The sequence below is a fragment of the Pteronotus mesoamericanus genome, unplaced genomic scaffold, assembly GCF_021234165.1.
Source record: "Pteronotus mesoamericanus isolate MK-2021 breed Mesoamerican mustached bat unplaced genomic scaffold, CSHL_Meso_final contig_50, whole genome shotgun sequence".
Lineage (NCBI taxonomy): Eukaryota > Metazoa > Chordata > Mammalia > Chiroptera > Mormoopidae > Pteronotus > Pteronotus mesoamericanus.
In genome coordinates this window covers 8733867-8754243 of record NW_026555186.1, presented here as the reverse complement: position 1 = coordinate 8754243, position 20377 = coordinate 8733867, and the positions used below count along the sequence as shown (strand labels likewise).

Sequence of the window (20377 nt, the reverse complement as noted above, 5' to 3'; positions counted from 1 at the left end):
AATCTGGTGAAGGAAACAGACATTCAAGTCCAGGAAGCACAGAGAGTCCCAAAAAAGATGAACCAAAAGAGGCCCACACCAAGACACATCATAATTAAAATGACAAAGTTTAAAGACAAAGAGAAGATCTGAAAGGCAGTTAGCCACATACATGTGAGCTCCCTAGTGTCAGCTGATTTCTCAACAGAAACTGTGCAGTCCAGAAGGAACTGGCATTAAGTCTTTAAAGTAATGAAAAACAAGGTCCCACAACCAAGATTACTCTACTCAGCAAAGCTATCATTTAGAATCAAGGGGCAGATAAAGTGCTTCACAGACGAGGTAAAGCTAGAGGATTCCATCACCACCAAACCAGTATTACAAGACATGTTAAAGGGTTTTCTTTAACAAAAAGAAAAAATAAGGTAAAAAATATGAATAATAAAATGAAAATAGATACCTATCAACAATTACTTTATTATTTTTTTAATCCTCCCCCCCACCTCAAGGATGTGTTTATTGATTTTAGAGAGAGAGAGAAACATCAATGTGAGAAAGAAACATTGATTGGTTGCCTCCTGTACATGCACTGACCAGGGATCAAACCTGCAACCTTGTTATGTGTTCTGTTCAGGAATTGAACCCACAACCTTTCGGTGTATGGGACAATGCTCTAACCAACTGAGTCACCTGGCAAGGGATATCAACAACTATTTTAAATAAAAATGGATTAAATGCTCCTTTGTCTGATTGTTTTCTCATGCGTAAAGTTAAAACAATTAGGCAAGATAACTATACAGATGATGCTGTATACTTCTCTGTTACATCAGGAATCACACAACACCAATTTGTCTCATCATTGGAGAAACTAAGTTTGGTGTATTTCATAAGGAATCTGTTCGGTGTTTTGAGTCCGGGTGAGTATTTGGTTCCTTACTAACCATTCATCTAATTGTCTTAACCAATTATCCATCAATCACCCTTGTTTGAATAAAAGATTACAAGTGGCTGCTAAAAAAAAAAAAAAAAAAAAGAAGACATACAGAGGCTGAATGGACAACAAAACAAGACCCTTACACATGCTGTCTACAAGAGGCTCATTTCAGATAAAAAGACACACACAGACTGAAAGTAAAGGGATAGTAAAAGATACGTCATGAAAATGCAAACAAACAAACTAAAGCTGGGGTGGCAGTACTTATACCAGACAAAATAGACTTTAAGACAAAGGCTATATAACAATATACAAAGAAGGACCCAGCAATTCCACTTCTGGGTATTTATCTAAAGAAGCCAAAACCACTAAATTAAAAAAATATATATATATATAGGGTATATATATATATATATATATATCCTATATATATATATTCAATGAAGCATTATTTACAATAGCCAAGATATAGAAGCAACCTAAGTGTCCACCAATAGATGGATGGATGAAGAAGTGGTGCATATGTACAACAGAATATGACTCGGTCATAAAAAAGAATGAAATCTTGCCATCAGCAACAACATGGATGGACCTAGAGGGTATTGTGCTGAGTGAAATAAGTTAGACAGGAAGACAAATGCCATATGATTTCATTTATATGTGGAATCTAAAAAAGAAAACAAAAGAAATATACAAGCAGGACAGAAGCAGACTCATAGAAACAGAGAATATTTTGACAGTTACAAGATGGAAACGGGTTTAGAGCGATGGGTGAGAAGGTGACGGGATTAAGAAGTAGAAAACAGTAGTGACAGAATAGTCATGACAATGTAAAGTACAACATTAGGGAATATAGTCAATAATGTAGTAACTATGTATAGTGCCATATGGATACTAATTTATTGGGGTAATCATTTAGTAAGTTATATAGTGTCTAATCACTGAGTTATACACCTGAAATGAGTACAATATTGTATGTCAACTCTAATTGAAAAATTAAAAAAATTTTTAAAGGCTAAAGCAAGGAAGAGGGGTGATAACACATTGGGGTGAAAGGCCCCTCCCACCGGGTAGCAGACTCTATAGCTCTTGGAAGTGCTTCATTTGCGTGGATTCAGATTTGCTCCAAAAACCCTTTAAAAGAACAAACACCTCATTCTCACTTTGCAGATGGGAAACCAAGGCATAGAGCAATTATGTAGCGTTCCTAAATTTGCCTGATATCTAGCCGAGAAGGAATTCAAGCCCTTGCATGTTGCTTCCAGAGTTTATGCTTATAACCACTACTGCACCCTGGATTGAGTTTAAAACCTCAGCAATACATATTACTGAATTACCTAACATGGTGAAAAAGTGAGAAAATGATCAGAGGCCTAAAATTAAGTGAAGTTGCCACTAAAAGAATGGAGAAGAGATGGATTTACAATACAAATTAGCAACCTATTATACAGAAAAAAAAATTTGTTACAAATCCATGTATTAACTAACTTATACTCTTCACATGAAATTGAATTTATTAAAATATGCGGAAAATATACAAAAATCTTTATGCAGAAAAATGTAACTCTTCATTTCTATGAAAATCAACAGATGAAAATATATATAGTTATCTTCATTTTATTTTAAGGTGTTTGAGTCTTAGTTTAAAGATTGATATCACCAGATTTTAAAAAAGAGGGTGGGCTATTAAACCTATGATCAGTAAACAATTTTGAGAAAGATCAGATTAAAAAAGATCACAATCACACCTGTGGCACTTTAGAAACGGCCATGTAGAAGCACCGTTCCTGAATCCATAGGTTAAATGTTTATTAGGTCACAATAAATACAATAGCTGGTGCAAATTTAAAATATAAAATCAGAATTCAAGTTGGTAATTCCAAAATGAAATAAATTAGAGACTGATCAATGCAATGAAAATAATGTAATGTACCCATACAAATGGGGAGGAAAAAATCACTACATTAAGAACAGATTACATGATTGCGTAGAAAATGTGTGAGAATCTAACACCTCAAACTAACAATCAGTAATGTTACAATGTTAAAACACCTTATAGTTTTAAGCATGGTGTACAAAAATGACTTTAACACAGGAAGATTGAATTCCCCCTTTCTGCCCTGCCTGTGCAGACCCTGATGTCGCTTATGCAAATCATGGCTCCGTATTATTATGGGTAAGTGAATGCTGGTCATGCTATTAGAAGACCTTTTAATATCGCATTTCCCTTAGTTCCTGTTCTGCTATACATTTTTTCTCTTAGTTGAGTTTTAGAGCTCAGCTGACCAAATTGCCTGCCTTGCAGGATTACACTATTGAATTGAAACTTGTGGCAAACATTTGAAGTGGAAGGTGCTTCATCAGCTCTGTAAACACTCTTCATCTGCCCTGCAAACAGCCCTTTCTCCCTCAATAAGCTCTTAGAACTCAATGAACCATAATACGGGTCCCTTTGAGTAGATTTTAGAAGTAGCCTCTTCAGCAGGTGATACTGAGGATACTTCACCCCACATCTATGTTGTTCATGAAATAACCTGTTATCTATAGAGCTACACAAATAAAGGTCTGGCATGTAAAGAAAAAGGAGAGAGAGAGATGTTTTATGGGTTATATTTGAAAGAGGGAAGAGGAATCCTTTTTAATAAAATCAAACATTCTCCAGGTACTTTAATGATGATAGATGGTTACATGCATTATTTACTGACAGTGGGAAAAAGAACAAGAAAAAAAATACAAGAATCTGGCACATGAAGAAAATTAGGGAGAATATAAAGTAGAGTTCAAAAAAAGGAAGAAAAACATTTTTGTTTTTGTATTATTTATCTTTGTTTTTAGGTATATTTGTATATATAGAAATATGAAAACATAAACAAACATTTACATGTTATATAAATACAAATTAAGCATAAGATAAGCCAAATAATATGCATTCCCTCTGCAAGCCCAGAAAATAAAAATGGCTTAGGGGACAGTGGGTCCAAGAATATGATCTACATACTCTTCAAGGGAGTTCAATACTATTACTTTAGGAATGAGGAATCTTTAGCACCCAATCCACTGGATTTCCAACAGTGGTACCATTTAGAACCCAGTTGTAAAGGTCTTCCAATTTTCTGCACTCTACACAGGTTGACCTATGCTAAACTCAACGGAAAAATACTCAAGGGTGAATTTAAGATAATCTTTTAACATCAGATATTTTGTTTGTGGGGAGTGGTATTTAATGCGTAATTTTTAGTAGTAATGACATCATTATTATTGGAGTTGATATTGATGTTTTTGAATTTTACCATAAACTGTTCTACTAGCAAACACTCTGGCTTTCTTCAGCTGTAATTATATTTTTTATTTATACTATTAGGTGAGTTGACAGAGGTAAGCAACTGGGAGTTCTTCCTGAGTTTAAGATGCTATTCGTCATTGGGCTTATTATACATCTCTAATTGGGTGATAACATGTCCATGTCTTTCTAGATAAAAAAAAAAGGTAAAAATTTTAACTAAGAAGTTACAAAGAAACTAAGTTGACTTGCTCTAATGGGAAGCGATTGTTTTTACAGTTTGAAGTAACAGCACTGCCTAAGTAATAAACTGCTAATCATCCACATTCTTGTGGACTCAAGTGATGGTTTTAATTGAAAATGTTCTTTATATATTATTGAAGAACAGTAATAGAATTTTATGAATATGAAGGTTCTCTGTCATCCTTCTATAACTTTGTTAAGCAATGGCTATTACTGCAGAAGATTAAGATTTTTAAAAATACTTTGCCCACATGTGCAAATATTTTCACCACATTCTTTCTTTTTATGTTTGCAATACTTGTCAACCTCGTAAAGATATTCAGTATGCTTTCTCCTTGCAATGTGTCTATGATAATTCATTCTTTATTACAAGCTGACATTTCCATCACAGAAAGCTTGTTTTCTCCACTCACTTAGAATCACATTTATCTAAAAGGAAATTCACATGTCTATCATCACAGTAGACGTTGGTCATTTTCACTAGTTGAGAAAGATGTGTTTGGGGGGTTGTCAGAGTAAAGCATTTGTGTTAATCAAATGACTCCCGAGTTGACAGTCATCGATGTGCTGGAGTTTGATATAAAAATTTGTGTTATTTAGTTTCTGCTTAATAGACTTCAGTATAAGCAAATCCATGAGGCTCACATATGCCTTGTCTGCCTGTACTCGTAATAAACTCTGGTTTGAGAAGGCTTTTCCCAGATGAAAGGTATGTTTTATTTAAACAGACACCCTAGTTAAAAGTGTGCCTCTTTAAATTTTCATTGTGCAACATCGTTAGGCTGGTTGTCCCATGAAAGCAGGTGGGTGTGTTCACACCACAGCCCTACTCACCGGCCTGCTTTTCCTGCTGCCGGCAGCAACCACACAGTTCCGCCTCCCTGCCCGGGGAGAGAGCATGCACGGCAGCCGGCCTGTCTCTCCTCTCTCTGTCACTGTCCCTTCACACACTGACCCCACAAGAAAGGGGAGGCTGTCGTGTCTGGTGAGATGGCACTCTCTGGGGAAGCCCTGCTAACCACAGACCACTGCTGATTCAGTGGATTTTATCTGAGTCAGAAGGGTTTTACCTTCTTTTAGGTTGCAGATCTCCGGGGCTGTGATGCTTGCTTCTGTTCTGGGGCATGTGGGCAGCTGCTCGGCGCTCCCTTTGCTGCCCCACTGAGAGCACCTCTGGGCCCAGGGAGGCGGGCTGCCCTGAGGGCGCGCTCCCATCTGCTGGGCCTGGGAGGGGGAGACGTCTGTGGCTCTTGTGGTGATGTGGCTGGGGCGTCTGAGCCTGAGCGGTTGGAGGTAGGTCCGGGATGGCGGGGCCCACTCAGCTGAATAAAATCCTATTTAATTTCTTGGCTGCTTTTAGGCCAACTATGGTTTCTTTTTATGCTTACTCTCTAATAATGGCTGTATTCTACATCTAAAGGGCTGTACCCTTTTCAATTACTATTTAAGCTTACAATTAAATTGAGAATTTTTTAGGTAAGTTTAAATTTGAACTAAGATTCTTTTCTGGATAACCAGCTATTACTAGGCTCGGTAGGCTTATCACCTCTATCCATAAATCTTCTCACTGTTTTGCTACATAGATGAGTTTGCTCTGTAAAACTGTTCATGAATAGCTTGTCTGGCTTCGGGGGGATTAATTTAGGTTCTCTTTGTTAAGTTATTCAAGTTAAATCATTATGCCGAAGGTAGAAGGGGTAAGCTTTGCTATTTATTGCTTTAGTCTGTTTTCATTATTCCCTTGTGGTACTTTTTCTATAGCACCAATTAAAATTTCTCTATCCTATACTTTTGTCTGTACAATGAATGTTTTATTTTACTTAAGATTGATAGTTGTATTTAATTTGTTTCAGGCTAAGTACAGCTCAAAGCGGTTATTTTGCATGAAATCTCCTAGGTGTAAGCTAGACGCTTTAGGTTTAAGCTACGCTTTGAATTATCCAAGCGCAGTTTACAGTACATTTACCTTGCGTGTGAATCCTGAACTTCTTTGTGTGTTTCACCATCTACAAGCCTGGAGCAAGAGAGAGGTGAGAAGTAGGATTTGCGCATCTGATCCTTTAACATGTAGTATTTAGATGTATATAAACACATGTACGCAAGGACTCCGTTGTAATGGTTAGGGAGATTTCATTTAGGAAAGCCTAGAGACCCTTTTTGGAATACCCAAAGGTAGACTGTGCTCCTCGTCTGAGTTAGGGTCTGAGATTTGCATTAGCCTTTATAATAGCGGCGCAGGGGTGAGTCGCTTAGCATGACGGCTGTAAAGGAGAGATGGAGAAGGAAGACCTAGAGGATGGATGGGAAAAGATGCTGGGAGGGTAGGCCTAAGAGGCAATCCTGAGGAATTCCCTTTTGGTGGAAAGTTTAAGAAGCCTTAACATCTCTTCAGTATCTACAGTTGTTTCCTGGTATTCTCTGTGCAGCCATCTCCTTGTGTACCTCAGCGCTCTAGAATAGTCTACTACTCAGGAAAGCCTTTGTGGCATTTGGGGCAAAGGAATCCAGAGATGGGGTCAACCCAGGGCTGGGCCAGGCAGGGAGAGGAGAGCAGCCACGGAGCCAAGAGTTATGCCTGGAAGCCGAGCTGGTAGACAGCACAGCTGCAACCCTGAATGATCGAGGGCGGCCATGGATGAAAACCCACACCTTCCCATGCCCCCACTTCTTGCCCAGGAAATACAGGAAGGCATCTTTGGGGTAAGCGAGGGCAGGGGATGGTGTCTTGCACAATCTGCAGTTACATGTTATCTAGGAAAGAAAGGTGCTATGCGCTGCTTAGTGTTTTTATTAATACCTTGTCTTCAGTTTTGTCTGGAATATTTCTTTGGTCCTTAAGATACTATCTTCCATTACCAGTTAAATTTTCCTATTTTTATGACTTTCTATGATACGAAAGTGAACATGCCCAAGGACAAGGAGTAGATTTAAGCTTTGAATCTGCTATTGCATCTAGCACATGGCACGTCTTTCACAGATATTTAAATAACAGGATAAAGAAAATCCTGAAGCTCTAGATGAAAATGAATCTATATTTAGTTTGTTTTGAAATGACAATTTTTGCAAATGCAGGGTCAAACCAAGATAACTATTAAGAGCCCAGGTTCTAAGGCAAGACTGCCTGGGGGTGGAGGTTTAAAAACTTGCTCTGTACAACCTGTATGACCTGGGGCACACAACTCAGCCTCTCTGTGCCTCAGTGTTCTGATCCATAAAGTGAGCACCATAACAGCACCTCCCTCCCAGGGTGGTTCCAGGGATTCCTAAATATATTCAAAGCATTTAGAACAGTACCTGAAAACAGTGACGTCCTATATACTTTTGCCATCCTGCCTCACCTGCTTGATACTACAGTACCATATATCAATTCCTTAACTGTTTAGGCAAGCCCATGTGTCTTCATTCCCAAGTGCTGACTCCTTGGAGCGGGGCAGCTGATCTCCAAATCCCCTGCCCTGCTCTCCCTGAAGTGTCATCTGGAAATGTGTCAGGAATTAAACTGGAGGAGCTCCAGCCAGTGGGCTGACACTTAAGGGCAGAGAGATAAGACTGGTTGTGCAAGTCATTCGGCCACAAATCTGAGCCAAATGCCAGTGGCTTCTAAACATGTCAAGTCTTACTGGCTCTGTAGAACATGTCCTCTTTTCCCAAAGATTTAGGGTATTTTCTCTGGCCCTCTTAAAGGTCTGTGCCAGCTTCTCTCATGTGGGGTGTATATAACACAGGGATGTGAAAGCTGCCTCCTGGACAAGGGAAAGCAATCCCACAAAGCTTCTACATTAATCTTGACTTTTAACTAGTTATAACTTAATAATATTGCATCATATGTATATCATTTATGTGTAAAAGATGCATACCAAATTACAGGCATTTTCTCAAATATGTGGGTTCTGGCAGTTAATGGAATTGCAGGGTTAACTGAGAAAGTGTAAGGGGTGGGTGAGAGCTTGTAGCTTTTCTTTTCTTTTTGGGAGTCTGTGGCTTCTTCGGACCTGGAGTGCAGTGATCCTCCCTACCTGTCATCCTGAGAGACCACCCATGCGATTCTAGTGTTGCATTAAGTCAGCATATTTCCTCAAAAGCATCTCAAGTTCCAAGGTGCAGGCTGGGATAGGAATTTTGACATGTGGATGTCACCACCTCAGCAGAACTCTGCCAGGGCAGAAATGGCTGTCGCTGGGAAAAGCCCAGGCAAACAGATTTTCCCATTGGGAGCACTCAGAGGACGCTGCCTTCCCTCATGGGAGGGACCAATGGAGAGCACTCGTTCATTCATTCCACGCGGTTCTCCATCCATGGCTGAGAGCAGGGGGCAGCAGCATTTTCAGTAGAGGGCCAGGAAGTAAAGATTCTCAGCTTGACTGGCTGGCAGCTGTCATAGGTCCTCGATGCGGCCGCTGCGGCAGGACAGCAGCGATGGCTGACTCTAGCTAGATGAATGGGCACAGCCGTACTGCAATAGCTTGATGGGTGAATGTTCAATTTTGGATTTCATATAAATTTTACATATCACAAAATAGATTCTATCTTTTGACTGTAAACCACTTAAAAATGTATTAATCATACTTAGCTCACAAGTGCTATTGAGGCAGGTGGCCAGCTGGATCTGGCCCAGGAGCCAGTCTGCCGACCCTTGCCTGAGAATACAGTTTTCTCTATTTTTTAAAGTGAGGGGGTCTTCCCATGTCTTTAATCTGACATAGATGAATGAAGTATTTATTTCTTATTGTAGCTACTTTTTCATTTATCCCACCCCTGAGAAGTTTATTAATGAGATAATTCTAAGAGCATATGAATATGGAACAGAGAATGAACATAATTTCTTTTGTTGTCAGTTTTTATTCAAATTAGACATTGAACATAACTGAGGTTGTTATCTCTGTCTTTTACAAAGGATCCATCAAAATAAAAATTACCTAAGTTAATAATATGCAACAAACTAAATGTTTAAAAAGTCTAACCTCAGGTAGGTAGGTATGGATTTAGCAGGTTGAAGGTGATATAGGTTCTGTCAAAAGAATAAATGGGTATTTTTTCATGTAAACCAAGATATGTATTATTAACATTGGATGACATTTACAATGTCAAAAATAAAATGAAGAGTATGTTGTGCCTTTTTTTCCTATGATGCAGGGAAACACTGAAATGTAAATATCAATAATCAACTGTAAAAGCAACTTAGCTTGACTGGATTTCAAAACGTGTAATTTAGCATCATAATGCAGTTTAACTAAATTGCTACACTCTACTTGGTGGTAACCAGAAGTTAGAACAGCCTGAAGATGCAGAAGCCCATGGGCCAAGTTCCCAACCAGAGCTTCCACTTTCCCACGCCTCAGCCCCTGGCCAGGGTAATGTGTATCATTAGGGAGGAAGGAGACTATGCTTCTCTACGCCAATCAGCTACAGGATATTTCCTAAGATTGCTTAGCAATGTGAGGCTTTATAATAAGTGCAGGTCTCAACATCTTAATTATGTCTATTTTATAGTTAACATAAGTGTTCTCTGGTACATTTAATCATGACATCTGACCAGTTATTTTGCAAATGGTTGCATGCTCTGGGAAAACACGTGTCTTTCTTCATGTGGCCTCTGGCGGTATTCAATTCAAAGTATACATTTAATCCAGGAGAGTTATACAGTTGATTGAACCATACGCAACGGTCAACATCCAACCTTTAGTAATAATTTAATATGATTCAACCTAATAGTGTGAATGATAAATTCTGTTTGCCTTACAGAGTATGTATGCTGCTCTTTAGTAAATATATTTTTCTCCCAAGCTTGCCAAATAGGCAGACTATATGATTAGAGAAATACTTACCAGCATTAGGCATATGCCTTTTACATCTCATATAATGACTGTGCTTTCCTGGAGCACTGGTATTCATTACATATGTTAATAACGGTGAATAAAAAAAATCAGTCCGGCTTCCTTCAATCTGCCAGTTTGACAAAACAACCTTACAAGCCCCAGGGCACTTTAATTTATAGCATACTCAGGGAGGGAAACTGGACCCAGGTTTGGTTTCCATTGTCATCAGCACAAAGATTAATGGCAGAAGCAGTTCATAATGCTTGTAAGGAAAGAGGACAAATGAACACACACACCCATGCACACGCCCCTTTCACGAGGGAGTGTTATGTGACTTCCCAAGCACGCCCACCCACCGTGGACGGGCCACTGACGGGGGGTCCTGAATACACACCTGTGCTCGTGCGGTAGGTGCCAGTGTGTGCTGGCGGCAGAGGGTCCCCCTGGCTCTGGCTGAGACTCCTCATAGGGGGCTTCTGATAGACGCGGTCCTCATAGATGGGGTCTATGTGGTGCTCTGGGGACTGCAGGGCCCGCAGCTCTGGGCCCAGGTGGCCGTGCTGGCTGCTGTACGAGGCCCGGGACCCAGCTGAAATAAAAGAACCAGAGACATGAAGTCTTGACCAATGTGCAAACAGAATTTGTTCTTATCAAAGATGTATTTTGTTTTTTTGATAAAAAATATTGAAATTTGCAGAAAATCAAACGAGTAAGATGAAATGGTAGAAATATCTCAAGCTATTTAGCTTATCGGTACCACCCAGCTGCTTTGCTTTGCTCCCAAACCTGATCACCCTATGAGGATGATAACAATGCTGAGATAAATCCACATGCAACAGCGGCACTGAAACACCTTTCTTCTCAGTCAAATGGATGCCACTTGGCATCCTTGCTAACCGAATCAGGCAGACAGTCAAACCTAAAAACCTCTTATCATCCCATAGTCCTTGCACCTTAAATTTTACGACAGGAACTATTAAAGTCATGAGCCAATGAATAAGCCATGGTGGTAAGCCATCTTCATGCTGTTTCTGAAAAGTGAACCAGAATTTGTTCCCATCAGCAGCTTTCCCCTGGACAACGAATGAACCAAAATATTCAGGCTTACAACAGCCTAAATCCCTGAGAGAAGCTGATATTTTCAAATTGATTTGAGTTATATTTTACTTTAATCTTGCCCTCCAAATCAAAGCACCTTCCGTTAGTGTACCTTTCTCTGAAGAAGGTACACACGGTTGTCAATAACTGGTTTAATTTATAAACTGAGACTACACATCACTCGCCTTGTAGTAGTTATAAATCATTATTTTTCATTTTGTTGCATTGTTTGGGAAGAGTTGTGGCTTTGAAGCAATGCTGTGAACCAGAGGACCTCTGCACATGGGCAAATAAACTTTCATGGGGGCTAAGAGGTTGAGTTGACACAAGGAAAAGAAACATGTTAATTGACAGCCAGTATTCCATTGGAGGTACAGCCAGGATCACAGGAACTGAAGTGCCAGGAGAACTACCTCCATTGTGGCAGATGGGGGAGAAGACACCTGGGGACAATGAAGGATGTGGGGCATCAAGGAGAAATGGTTATCTCGTGATGGTGATTAGAGAACACACAAGAGCCAAATGAGGATGCAGTTGATTTTAGGAAAGACCCTTTGGCTAAATCTCCAAAGCGAACAGCCACAGGGCACGCCAGGACTCAGGTGTCAACTGCCCCGAACCTGAGCTCTTCACTCTGGCCTACAGCGATAGGGTATTGGGGTTCCTTGATTTTGGTCGTCTTTGTGGACAGCTCAGCCTCTGTACTGCTGGTTCAAATCCTCACTGGGGGACACTTTAAAGTCAACAGCTTCAATGCTCAACGATTAGGCTGCTTCTTCAGGATCATGGAACCACAAGGATTTTAATATTCTTGTCTAGTATATGTGAGAAAAAAGCCATTCAAAAGCTTTGAAATTGCCAATAGATAAATGTTTTACAGATATACTTTACCCAGGCTGCTTTAATTTAAATAAGCAGAAAACGGAGGATTTCTGAATGATGGGAGCAGTGCCAAGCATTCTATGAATTCAATGTTAATAAAAATCACTGACTGTTTTGAGGAAAGGGAATGAATAGGGCAGGCACGTTCCTTACCTTTCCCTTTGCTAGCAATTAATTCAGTCCTGACTTAGATGGCGTTCAGATGAATGATAGGTCTAAAATAACTGCTCTGCATAATTATGTTCATTGCATCCAATTGATCACATGCCAATATCACACTGAATATTATCTCATATTCGTATTTTCCAAGAATATATTTTAAGTATAATATTCCTTGAGTTCCTGCTGTCAATTCTTCCTACTTCTGGAGGTTTTAATAATATTGCCAAAAATGTACAAGTCTAAAAGCAAGAAATCACTACAATTGACCACTGAACAATGCATGGTTTAGGGGCATTAACTCCCCACACAATCAAAAATCCCTGTGTAACTTTTGACTTCCCAAAACTTAACTACTGATAGCCTCCTGTTGACTGGAAGCCTTACTGATAACCTAAACAGTCAATTGGTACATATTTTGTATGTTTCATGTAGTCTATGTAGCCGGCCCAGAATAAATCCAGCTATTGTTAATATAACAAGAATGGTTTGTGTGACATCGATGTAACCTGGCACCTAAGGAGAGTGGACTGGAATATGCATATGTGAACAATGATGACTTCACTGTACTAGTCACTGGGGGCAGTAGATGTCACTGGGTGAGCATGTATACTTTGTGACCATTGGATTCAGAATGACTGAGCAAGCAGAACAATGAATCTGCATCAAATTTTGCTTTAAGCTTGAACATTCCTCCACAGAAACCATTGGTATGATTCAGAAGGCCACAGCTATGGGCAACTGGTGACTGACAGCTTCATCATGACAACCTGTCTGCTCATGCATCACGTCTCATGCAAAGCTTTTTGGTGAAACATCAAATCACCCAGGTGACTCGGCCCCCCTACAGCCCAGATTTGGTGCCCTGTGACTTCTGGCTTTTCCCAAAACTAGTATCACCTTTGAAAGGGAAGAGATTTCATACCATCAATGAGATTCAGGAAACTATGACAGGGGAACTGATGGTAACTGGGAGAACTGTGTGAGGTCCCAAGGTGCCTACTTTGAAGGGGACTGAGCCATCATTGTCCTATGTACAATGGTTCTTGTATCTTCTTCAGAAAATGTTTCTATTTTTCATATTACATGGCTAGATACCATCTGGACTGGCCTCATATACTGTATTCTTACAATGAAGTAAGCTAGAGAAAAAAATGTCATTAAGAAAATCGTAAGAGAAAATACATTTACAGTACTATATTTATCAACATCATAACTTTATGTTGAATGCTTACAAGATGAAAAAAGTCTGTGTATAAATAAATTTGCACATTTCAAACCTGTGTTGTGCAAGGGTTAATGGTATATCCAAATGTTTTTCAGTTAAATAAATGTCATCTGTCACTGGTAGAGTTAGTGATGTTATTTTATCATCATTTCCTGATTCTAAGCCTCTAAAAACATCTAATGATGAAAAATGAAAGGACCTGCTGACTTTTTTTTTTTTTTACAGATTACATTTTATTGTTTATGCTCGTACAGTTGTCCCAATTTTTCCCCCTTTGCCCCCCTCCACTCAGCACCTCCCACTCCCTCAGGCCATCCCACACCATTGCTCAGGTTCATGGGTCATGCACATATATGTTCTTTGGCTACTCCATTCCCTATGTTGTGCTTTACATCCCATGACTACCCTGTAGCTACCACTTTGTACTTCTTATTCCCTTCACCTTTTTGGCTGATCTGACCCCCTAGAACCCCCTCCCCTCTAGCAACCATCAAAATGTTTTCTGTACCTGTGACCTGCTGACCTTTTAGGTGGTGATATGATCTGAGGGTGTGTGGAATAATCTTATTACTATAAGCACTTACTGGGCATTAGCAAAATTTTATTAGTATACCATGAATCAGAAATGAATAACCAATTGTCCTAGGCAGGGAACAGGAATCTTAAGATAAGGCCTACTTCTGTGAATGTCACACTTACTATGCATTGATATTAAGAGAATATATAATAGTAGAATTATTACATATTTGAACAGTATACCATACTTTTTAATTAGCCTGTTCCTGATAAAATTATACGTTCCTATTTCCCCCCTGTGGAAAAATTTATGAAAAATACATTTGCATATTTTAGCATTATGCGTGGCACTGAATGAGATACAGCTTTCTAAAAGGAGCATTGTTTATACCCCATTTTATCCATCCTTATCAGGTTTCAGTTGCTCATGGGTGGGCACAGTTATTGGCAAGAGATACAGAGAACTAGAAGAAGAAAAACAAGGAGTTAAAGGTTAAAAGTGGAAATTCTGGAATTCATGCTTTCTACCACTCATGCTCAAGAAAAACCCATACTAATAAGACCTATTTTATTTTGGGCAATTTCAAGATAAAAAAATTCTCACACAACCTCTTCTGGGAATATGCTCCAAAAGTTCATGAGTAGGAGTATGTATTTGCTGATTCAAAGAAAATACACTTTCCTTTAGTAGTAATTTTCTTTCACCATTGTGGTCTATTGGACAATGAGTCCTCAGCATTACGCTGGACTCAGAATACCATTAGTAAGCATTTACTTCTTTCATTGGAATTGGAACGATATTGTCAATCATAACAAAAAATGCTGCAGAAACTGACTGTCCAAAATGTCACAGATGTCCAGAACAAACAGTTCTGAGAGCCTCACCTTGACCAAGATGAAGGTTCAGAACTGCAGCATGATGAAGTGCCATGGAAACACGAGTGCGCCAGAGAGGAAAGGGCAAGCGGACCCCAGAGACCAGAGCAACATCAGACAAGGTTCCCTCACTGTGGCAGGCAGTGGCCAAGCAAGGAAAATACCTGTCTATATACTGCTGTAAGGCCAGTTTCCTCAAAAACACTTCCGTCCTCCAATGCCAACCTTTCAATGCTGTCATATCACTTTACTTTTCCTACTTCCCCTCTTCACAAAACAAAGATTGGGTTTAGAGAGTGCAGCCACTGGCAATTTTTATCTAATGTGATTCTGAAATCAAGGGGTTGGAAGATTCATCTCTAAAACATGAATGGTCACCTTACAACCTAAGAGGGGATGTGACTCAGGAGTGTCAAGGGTATGAGAATAGCCCCAGGGGTGCTCTGTCCAGGCCATGCCCCCTGCAGGTCCAAGAGTCCCGGAGGCCAGGACTAGGCCTGAGACAGCTGCTGTAGGAGAGCTACTATTTGTCATAAAACGCCAGTCACCTGCTCACTGCTGCTAGAGCTGACCTGAATGCATGGTTGGATGGCTCGGAACCCAAGCTGCTGCTAGCCACTCAGCTGTGGCACGGAGGGGTGGGAAGACCGGACCACTGGAGCGGGCACTAGACCTCTGGTATCCCCTGCTTCTGTGTAGGCAGCTTCCCACCAGCACCACCCCTGATTTACATGAGCAAGTCCCATGTAGAAGCTGGAGATCAAGGCTCACCATGAACTTCTGCCCAAAAAAGGTGACTTTACAAGTGCAGCTGTATAATGTTCAACAGTTTGAAGTTAAGAAAAAAAAGTAGCATCTAAAGCAGCAATTCTACTGCTGTTTCTTGAGCCAATTTTGCCCAAATAACATAAAATAAAAGGACATGATTTGGACCCCAGATCTGTGTCTAACCAGCTGGATGAACCAAGAGAAGTCATCGTGTCTCTCCAAACCCTGGTTTCCTCAAATATAAAAATACAGACAGTGACACATGCATTTGTATGGCATGAAATTGTGGGAGGATCAAAATGAGAGCGATCGCGTCTGAACACGGATATGCCTATGATAGGTATTCTCATGTCATTCAATTTCAGAATCAAATTATGTAAATTCATGAAAATACTCCTTTGATTGGGAGAAAAACAAATATGTCTTAACAAAACCCATCAAAATAAAAAAAACAACACAGATTTAATTTTGAAATATTATAAATGATAAAATTTTGATAATCTAGTAAAATATTGTAAAATGTAAATCTTATAGTCTATTTTTATTCTCTCAAAAAATGGAGTTGCTTTGTAATGGATAATTACAAAGACTGCAGAAATGAATTAAGTCTAAAAGGGAAAGAAATATTAAAATGAGCAAGAAAAGGTAGAATCCTTTTTAGAAATAGAAATGGCATAAATTAAACCTGCAAATGGAAGATAACAAACATTTGCTAATCTAGCAGGAAGCCCGCAACAGACTTGCAGTGAGTTGTTGACATGGAAAATAATTATGAAGCTGAAAGGGCGGAAGTATCCCTCACTGCCTTGCTTGCCTCATCCCCAACCCCACATTTTCACTGGGTCAGAGAATCCAGAAGGCTCTGTATTCATCATCAATATGCAACATTTATCATTTTTAGACTGATCTGCAAATAAATGTCTATGTGGTAGATAGTATGGGTATCATTTTTATGTACCAGTTAATCCACATTGATCAATATATTCATTCCTTCAACACATATTTACTGAGTGTCCGGGTAACTTCGAGGAGTTCAGGACACCATGGTGCTTAAGACAGACTGGGCCTTTGGCCTTGAAAATAGGTAGGTGATCACATTCAGGCAGGTATAGAGAGAGATAAAGTCTGAAGAAAAATTAAACAGACTAGGAGAGAGTAGACAAAGTGTTCAGGGTACATTGTTTTGATGGAGGGGGGGCGTGCGCCAAGAGATTCTCTCCGAGCATCTGACATTGAGCAGAAAACTTTTATAAGGTCGAGAAGAAGCCACAGTAGGAAGATCCCTAATTCCCAGCCCCAGGGAACTGGCAGCCAGAGTAAAGGCCGTCTGTTAGTAGAGGTTTATTTCCTAATATTTATAGAAGTGATTTTATTCTCACCTATTTAATCCACATTGTGTCTTTTAATTGGATTTACTGGGGTGACACTGGTTAATAAAATTACGCAGGTTTCAGATGTACAGTTCTACAACACATCATCTGTGCACAGTTTACTGTGTGATCATGACTCCACGTCAAGTCTCCTCTGCCACCTCATATCCCCCTTTACCTTCTTCTACCTCCCCTACTCCCATTCCCTCTGATACCATGTTTCAAAAGAAATTAGTTCATACTAAGTTTATTGTAAGAAGTGAACAGATAATTTCTTAACTGAAAATTTCACACAGTAACTATATTTTTATCAAAAGGATTTGAAATATTCAACAGATCACACAAACTCATGAGAATTTCAAAACTAAAGCTTCAGCTCAAATATACATACATATTTGCATTAGAATTTTCATTTCTTAAAACACGATTAATTCTCAAATCTTTGTTTATCCCGCAAAGAATCCTCTGGGGGACTCTTGGAAATGCTGGTTCCTGCATACGACTTCCAATGAATTGGGCTCAGTCCATCTGACTGAGGAGCGGCACCGTGCATTTAATGAGGATCCCCACACTTCATCATTACAGCAGGGATCAGAATGAAAATAACCCTGTCCCCAGTAAAGCAGAGAGAGAGGGGACAGGCATGTTTAACAGAAAGAAAGATCTAATGTGTTACAACCCTCAATTTATCATTTCTTCTTTTCATCAAATAATAACATTTACTACCATGCATGCCAAATTACTAAATAGAAAGAAACAAATTCATTTTTCATTATGATCCACTCGTATTCTTTATTACTATACTGTATAATTTATACTCTCTAATATAATGCAAATTCATTTGCTTTGCATGCAAAAAAAAATGTTTGCATGCTTTCGTTTAGTAATATCAATATTAGGTTCTTAAGGACAAACTACCTTTGATCTGTTCACTTCAAATTTGGAGCCAGTTTCAGAAGCTTATTTGCAAAGAAATGGAAGGAGAAAAAGGGCCTAAATGACAAAGAGGTCAGGGTCGGTTGGCCAGAGCAAGCAGACTCAACACACCTGTGAACAGGTGCCAGCGATAAGCACTCTTGTTTTTGAGATAAAGAGCTGTCTTCAGAAGAAGAGCTATACATTTCTTGTGCTAGGAAGGAAAGTCCAAAGTAAAATCTAGGAATTAAGATTTTTAAAAAACTGTGCAAAGTTTATACATTGATATTTATTAGCAAAACAACATCTTTGAAGGGTGAAATAGAACTTTTATAGAAAAGTGTGGGGCCTGGAAATGAAGCATATTTTCCCCTCACAAATTCCACCCCGCTCCTCCCCCGCCATTTCCCCTTACTGAACACCCTTCCTGATTTCAGGGGTAAGCTCCCTGACCATTATGACCTGTGCAGCTAGGCGGCCTTTACTCTGTGATGTTTATGGCTTTGAAAGTTATTTTGTGGATTCTGACCCTCTCAAAAAGTCTGGTTTGATACACGCTATCATTAAACTTCAGAGGGAAATATGACATCAACAAATAAGCACTTTTAGAAATACGAAAAGTAACAATTTTGGTTAACATTATTATATCATAAATGTGTGTTAATTGCTGAGACATGCAACTATTACATCTTAGATCTGAGGACTATCTCGCCACAATAAAGATTTACTTGTTTTATTCTTGACTTTTGCTTTTGACTCAAATCAAAATTCCAAAACCTACTTTCTACTCCAAAGCTAATTCAGAAATTAATTTCAGTCTTTAAACTATCCAAAATATTTCCTGTGTATCCTAAGTCCATAAAGTAAATTTCATCTGCAAGTGATCATTGATTCATTGAATTAGTTTGACATCTTATCTCACGTTGGTATAAATGTTAAAATATATAGACACATTTTCTATATAGGCTATGAGCCATATTTCAGACTGATGTTTATAAGAGAGAGTACTGATTCATATGTATTTAATGATAAAACTGCATTGAAGCCTGATAATTTCAATGTAACAGGCCATTTGATGATATAAAATAATCTATGATGAGTTTGTTTAGGAAGGCAGAAGACGCCCTCTCGTTTCATCTATTCCATAAACCCGAGACTTTCACACACTACACTAAGGTAACAGAGCTGGTGATACTTCTTGGCTGGCATCACAAGTAACTTGAATGCTCACCATCTCTAACAAGTTACAAGGCACAGAATGACTTGTTCCTGTAACTTTCCTGACAACAGTTCCAATACAATTTATTGTAATTATGAAGCTTCACCACACCTTTTCCAAAGTGAATACTGTAATCTATTGGGAGCCAAAACTTTCCAGTAAGAATTGAAAAGCCAAAAATCCCTGGTCAGGATGCTGCAGTAAGCGCGTCCATGTGACCTTCTCCTTTATAAAAGCATACAACCCTTGTTCTTATATTTTCTCCCTAACCACAAGCGTTTCTCCCCAAGCTGTTAGAAAAACAGGCTTCCTTTGTTCAGTGCTTTTTTAGTGACAGGCAAGCATGTGGAAAGGAATGAGACCACGGTAATGAAGTATAATGAGCTCTGTGGAGTCTGGTATCTTTGCATTCTTAAGGTGGGCCATTTCCGTTTTTATTTTCAGTCAAACGTCACGTGGCTTTGCATTTATGGACTATGGACAACTTCAAGTTAAAAGAAGAGCCTGTGGAAACCTACTGGTTAAGATGGTATTGGTATGAATGAAAGGCACTGGGTAAACCGTGGTGGTTTGGCACCTGTCCCCGATATCTGCTTTTGGCTTCCTATCTCAGGGGAGGTAGAGTAGCTCTGAATGTTCCAGCCATGTATTCCAGTGTTTCTCAGAATGGCATGTGTGTGTGAGTTCCCTCAGTGAACCTCAGGTTCCGACTCAGTAGGTTTCAGGAAGGGCCTGAGGTTTTGCGTTTTTAACAAGTTTTCCAGCAATATCTGGTTTTCTGCACAGCTGAAGGTGGGGTTGTTGCAGTGACAACCGTGTGTTCTGTGAACTCTTAGAAATCATTCTAAAAACAATTTTGATGAAACCACAACCATTCAAGTGAGAGACAGCCATGATGAAGCTGCTAAGAGAGCCCCAGAAAGACAACCCAAGTACTCCAAAGCCTGAGTTCACACTTGGCAGAATGAGAAATTGGAAGGGGGTACATTTTGAATTGTAGTATCTTTTTGTACAGAAGAGCAACCTAATTTGATTTTAGACTGGTAATTGAAAACTTCTGACATGAACTTGTAAAAAAGTTTAATCTGTGAGTG

General features: G+C 39.3%; 1 protein-coding gene across 1 annotated transcript in view; it reads right to left on the bottom strand.

The window, feature by feature from the left end:
- CTNND2 (catenin delta 2) overlaps positions 1-20377 on the bottom strand; it is an 821124-nt gene that overhangs the window by 343414 nt on the left and 457333 nt on the right. The window contains exon 8 of the mRNA XM_054578328.1: positions 10647-10841. Coding sequence (XP_054434303.1) covers positions 10647-10841 — 195 coding nt within the window. The remainder of the gene's footprint in view (positions 1-10646; positions 10842-20377) is intronic.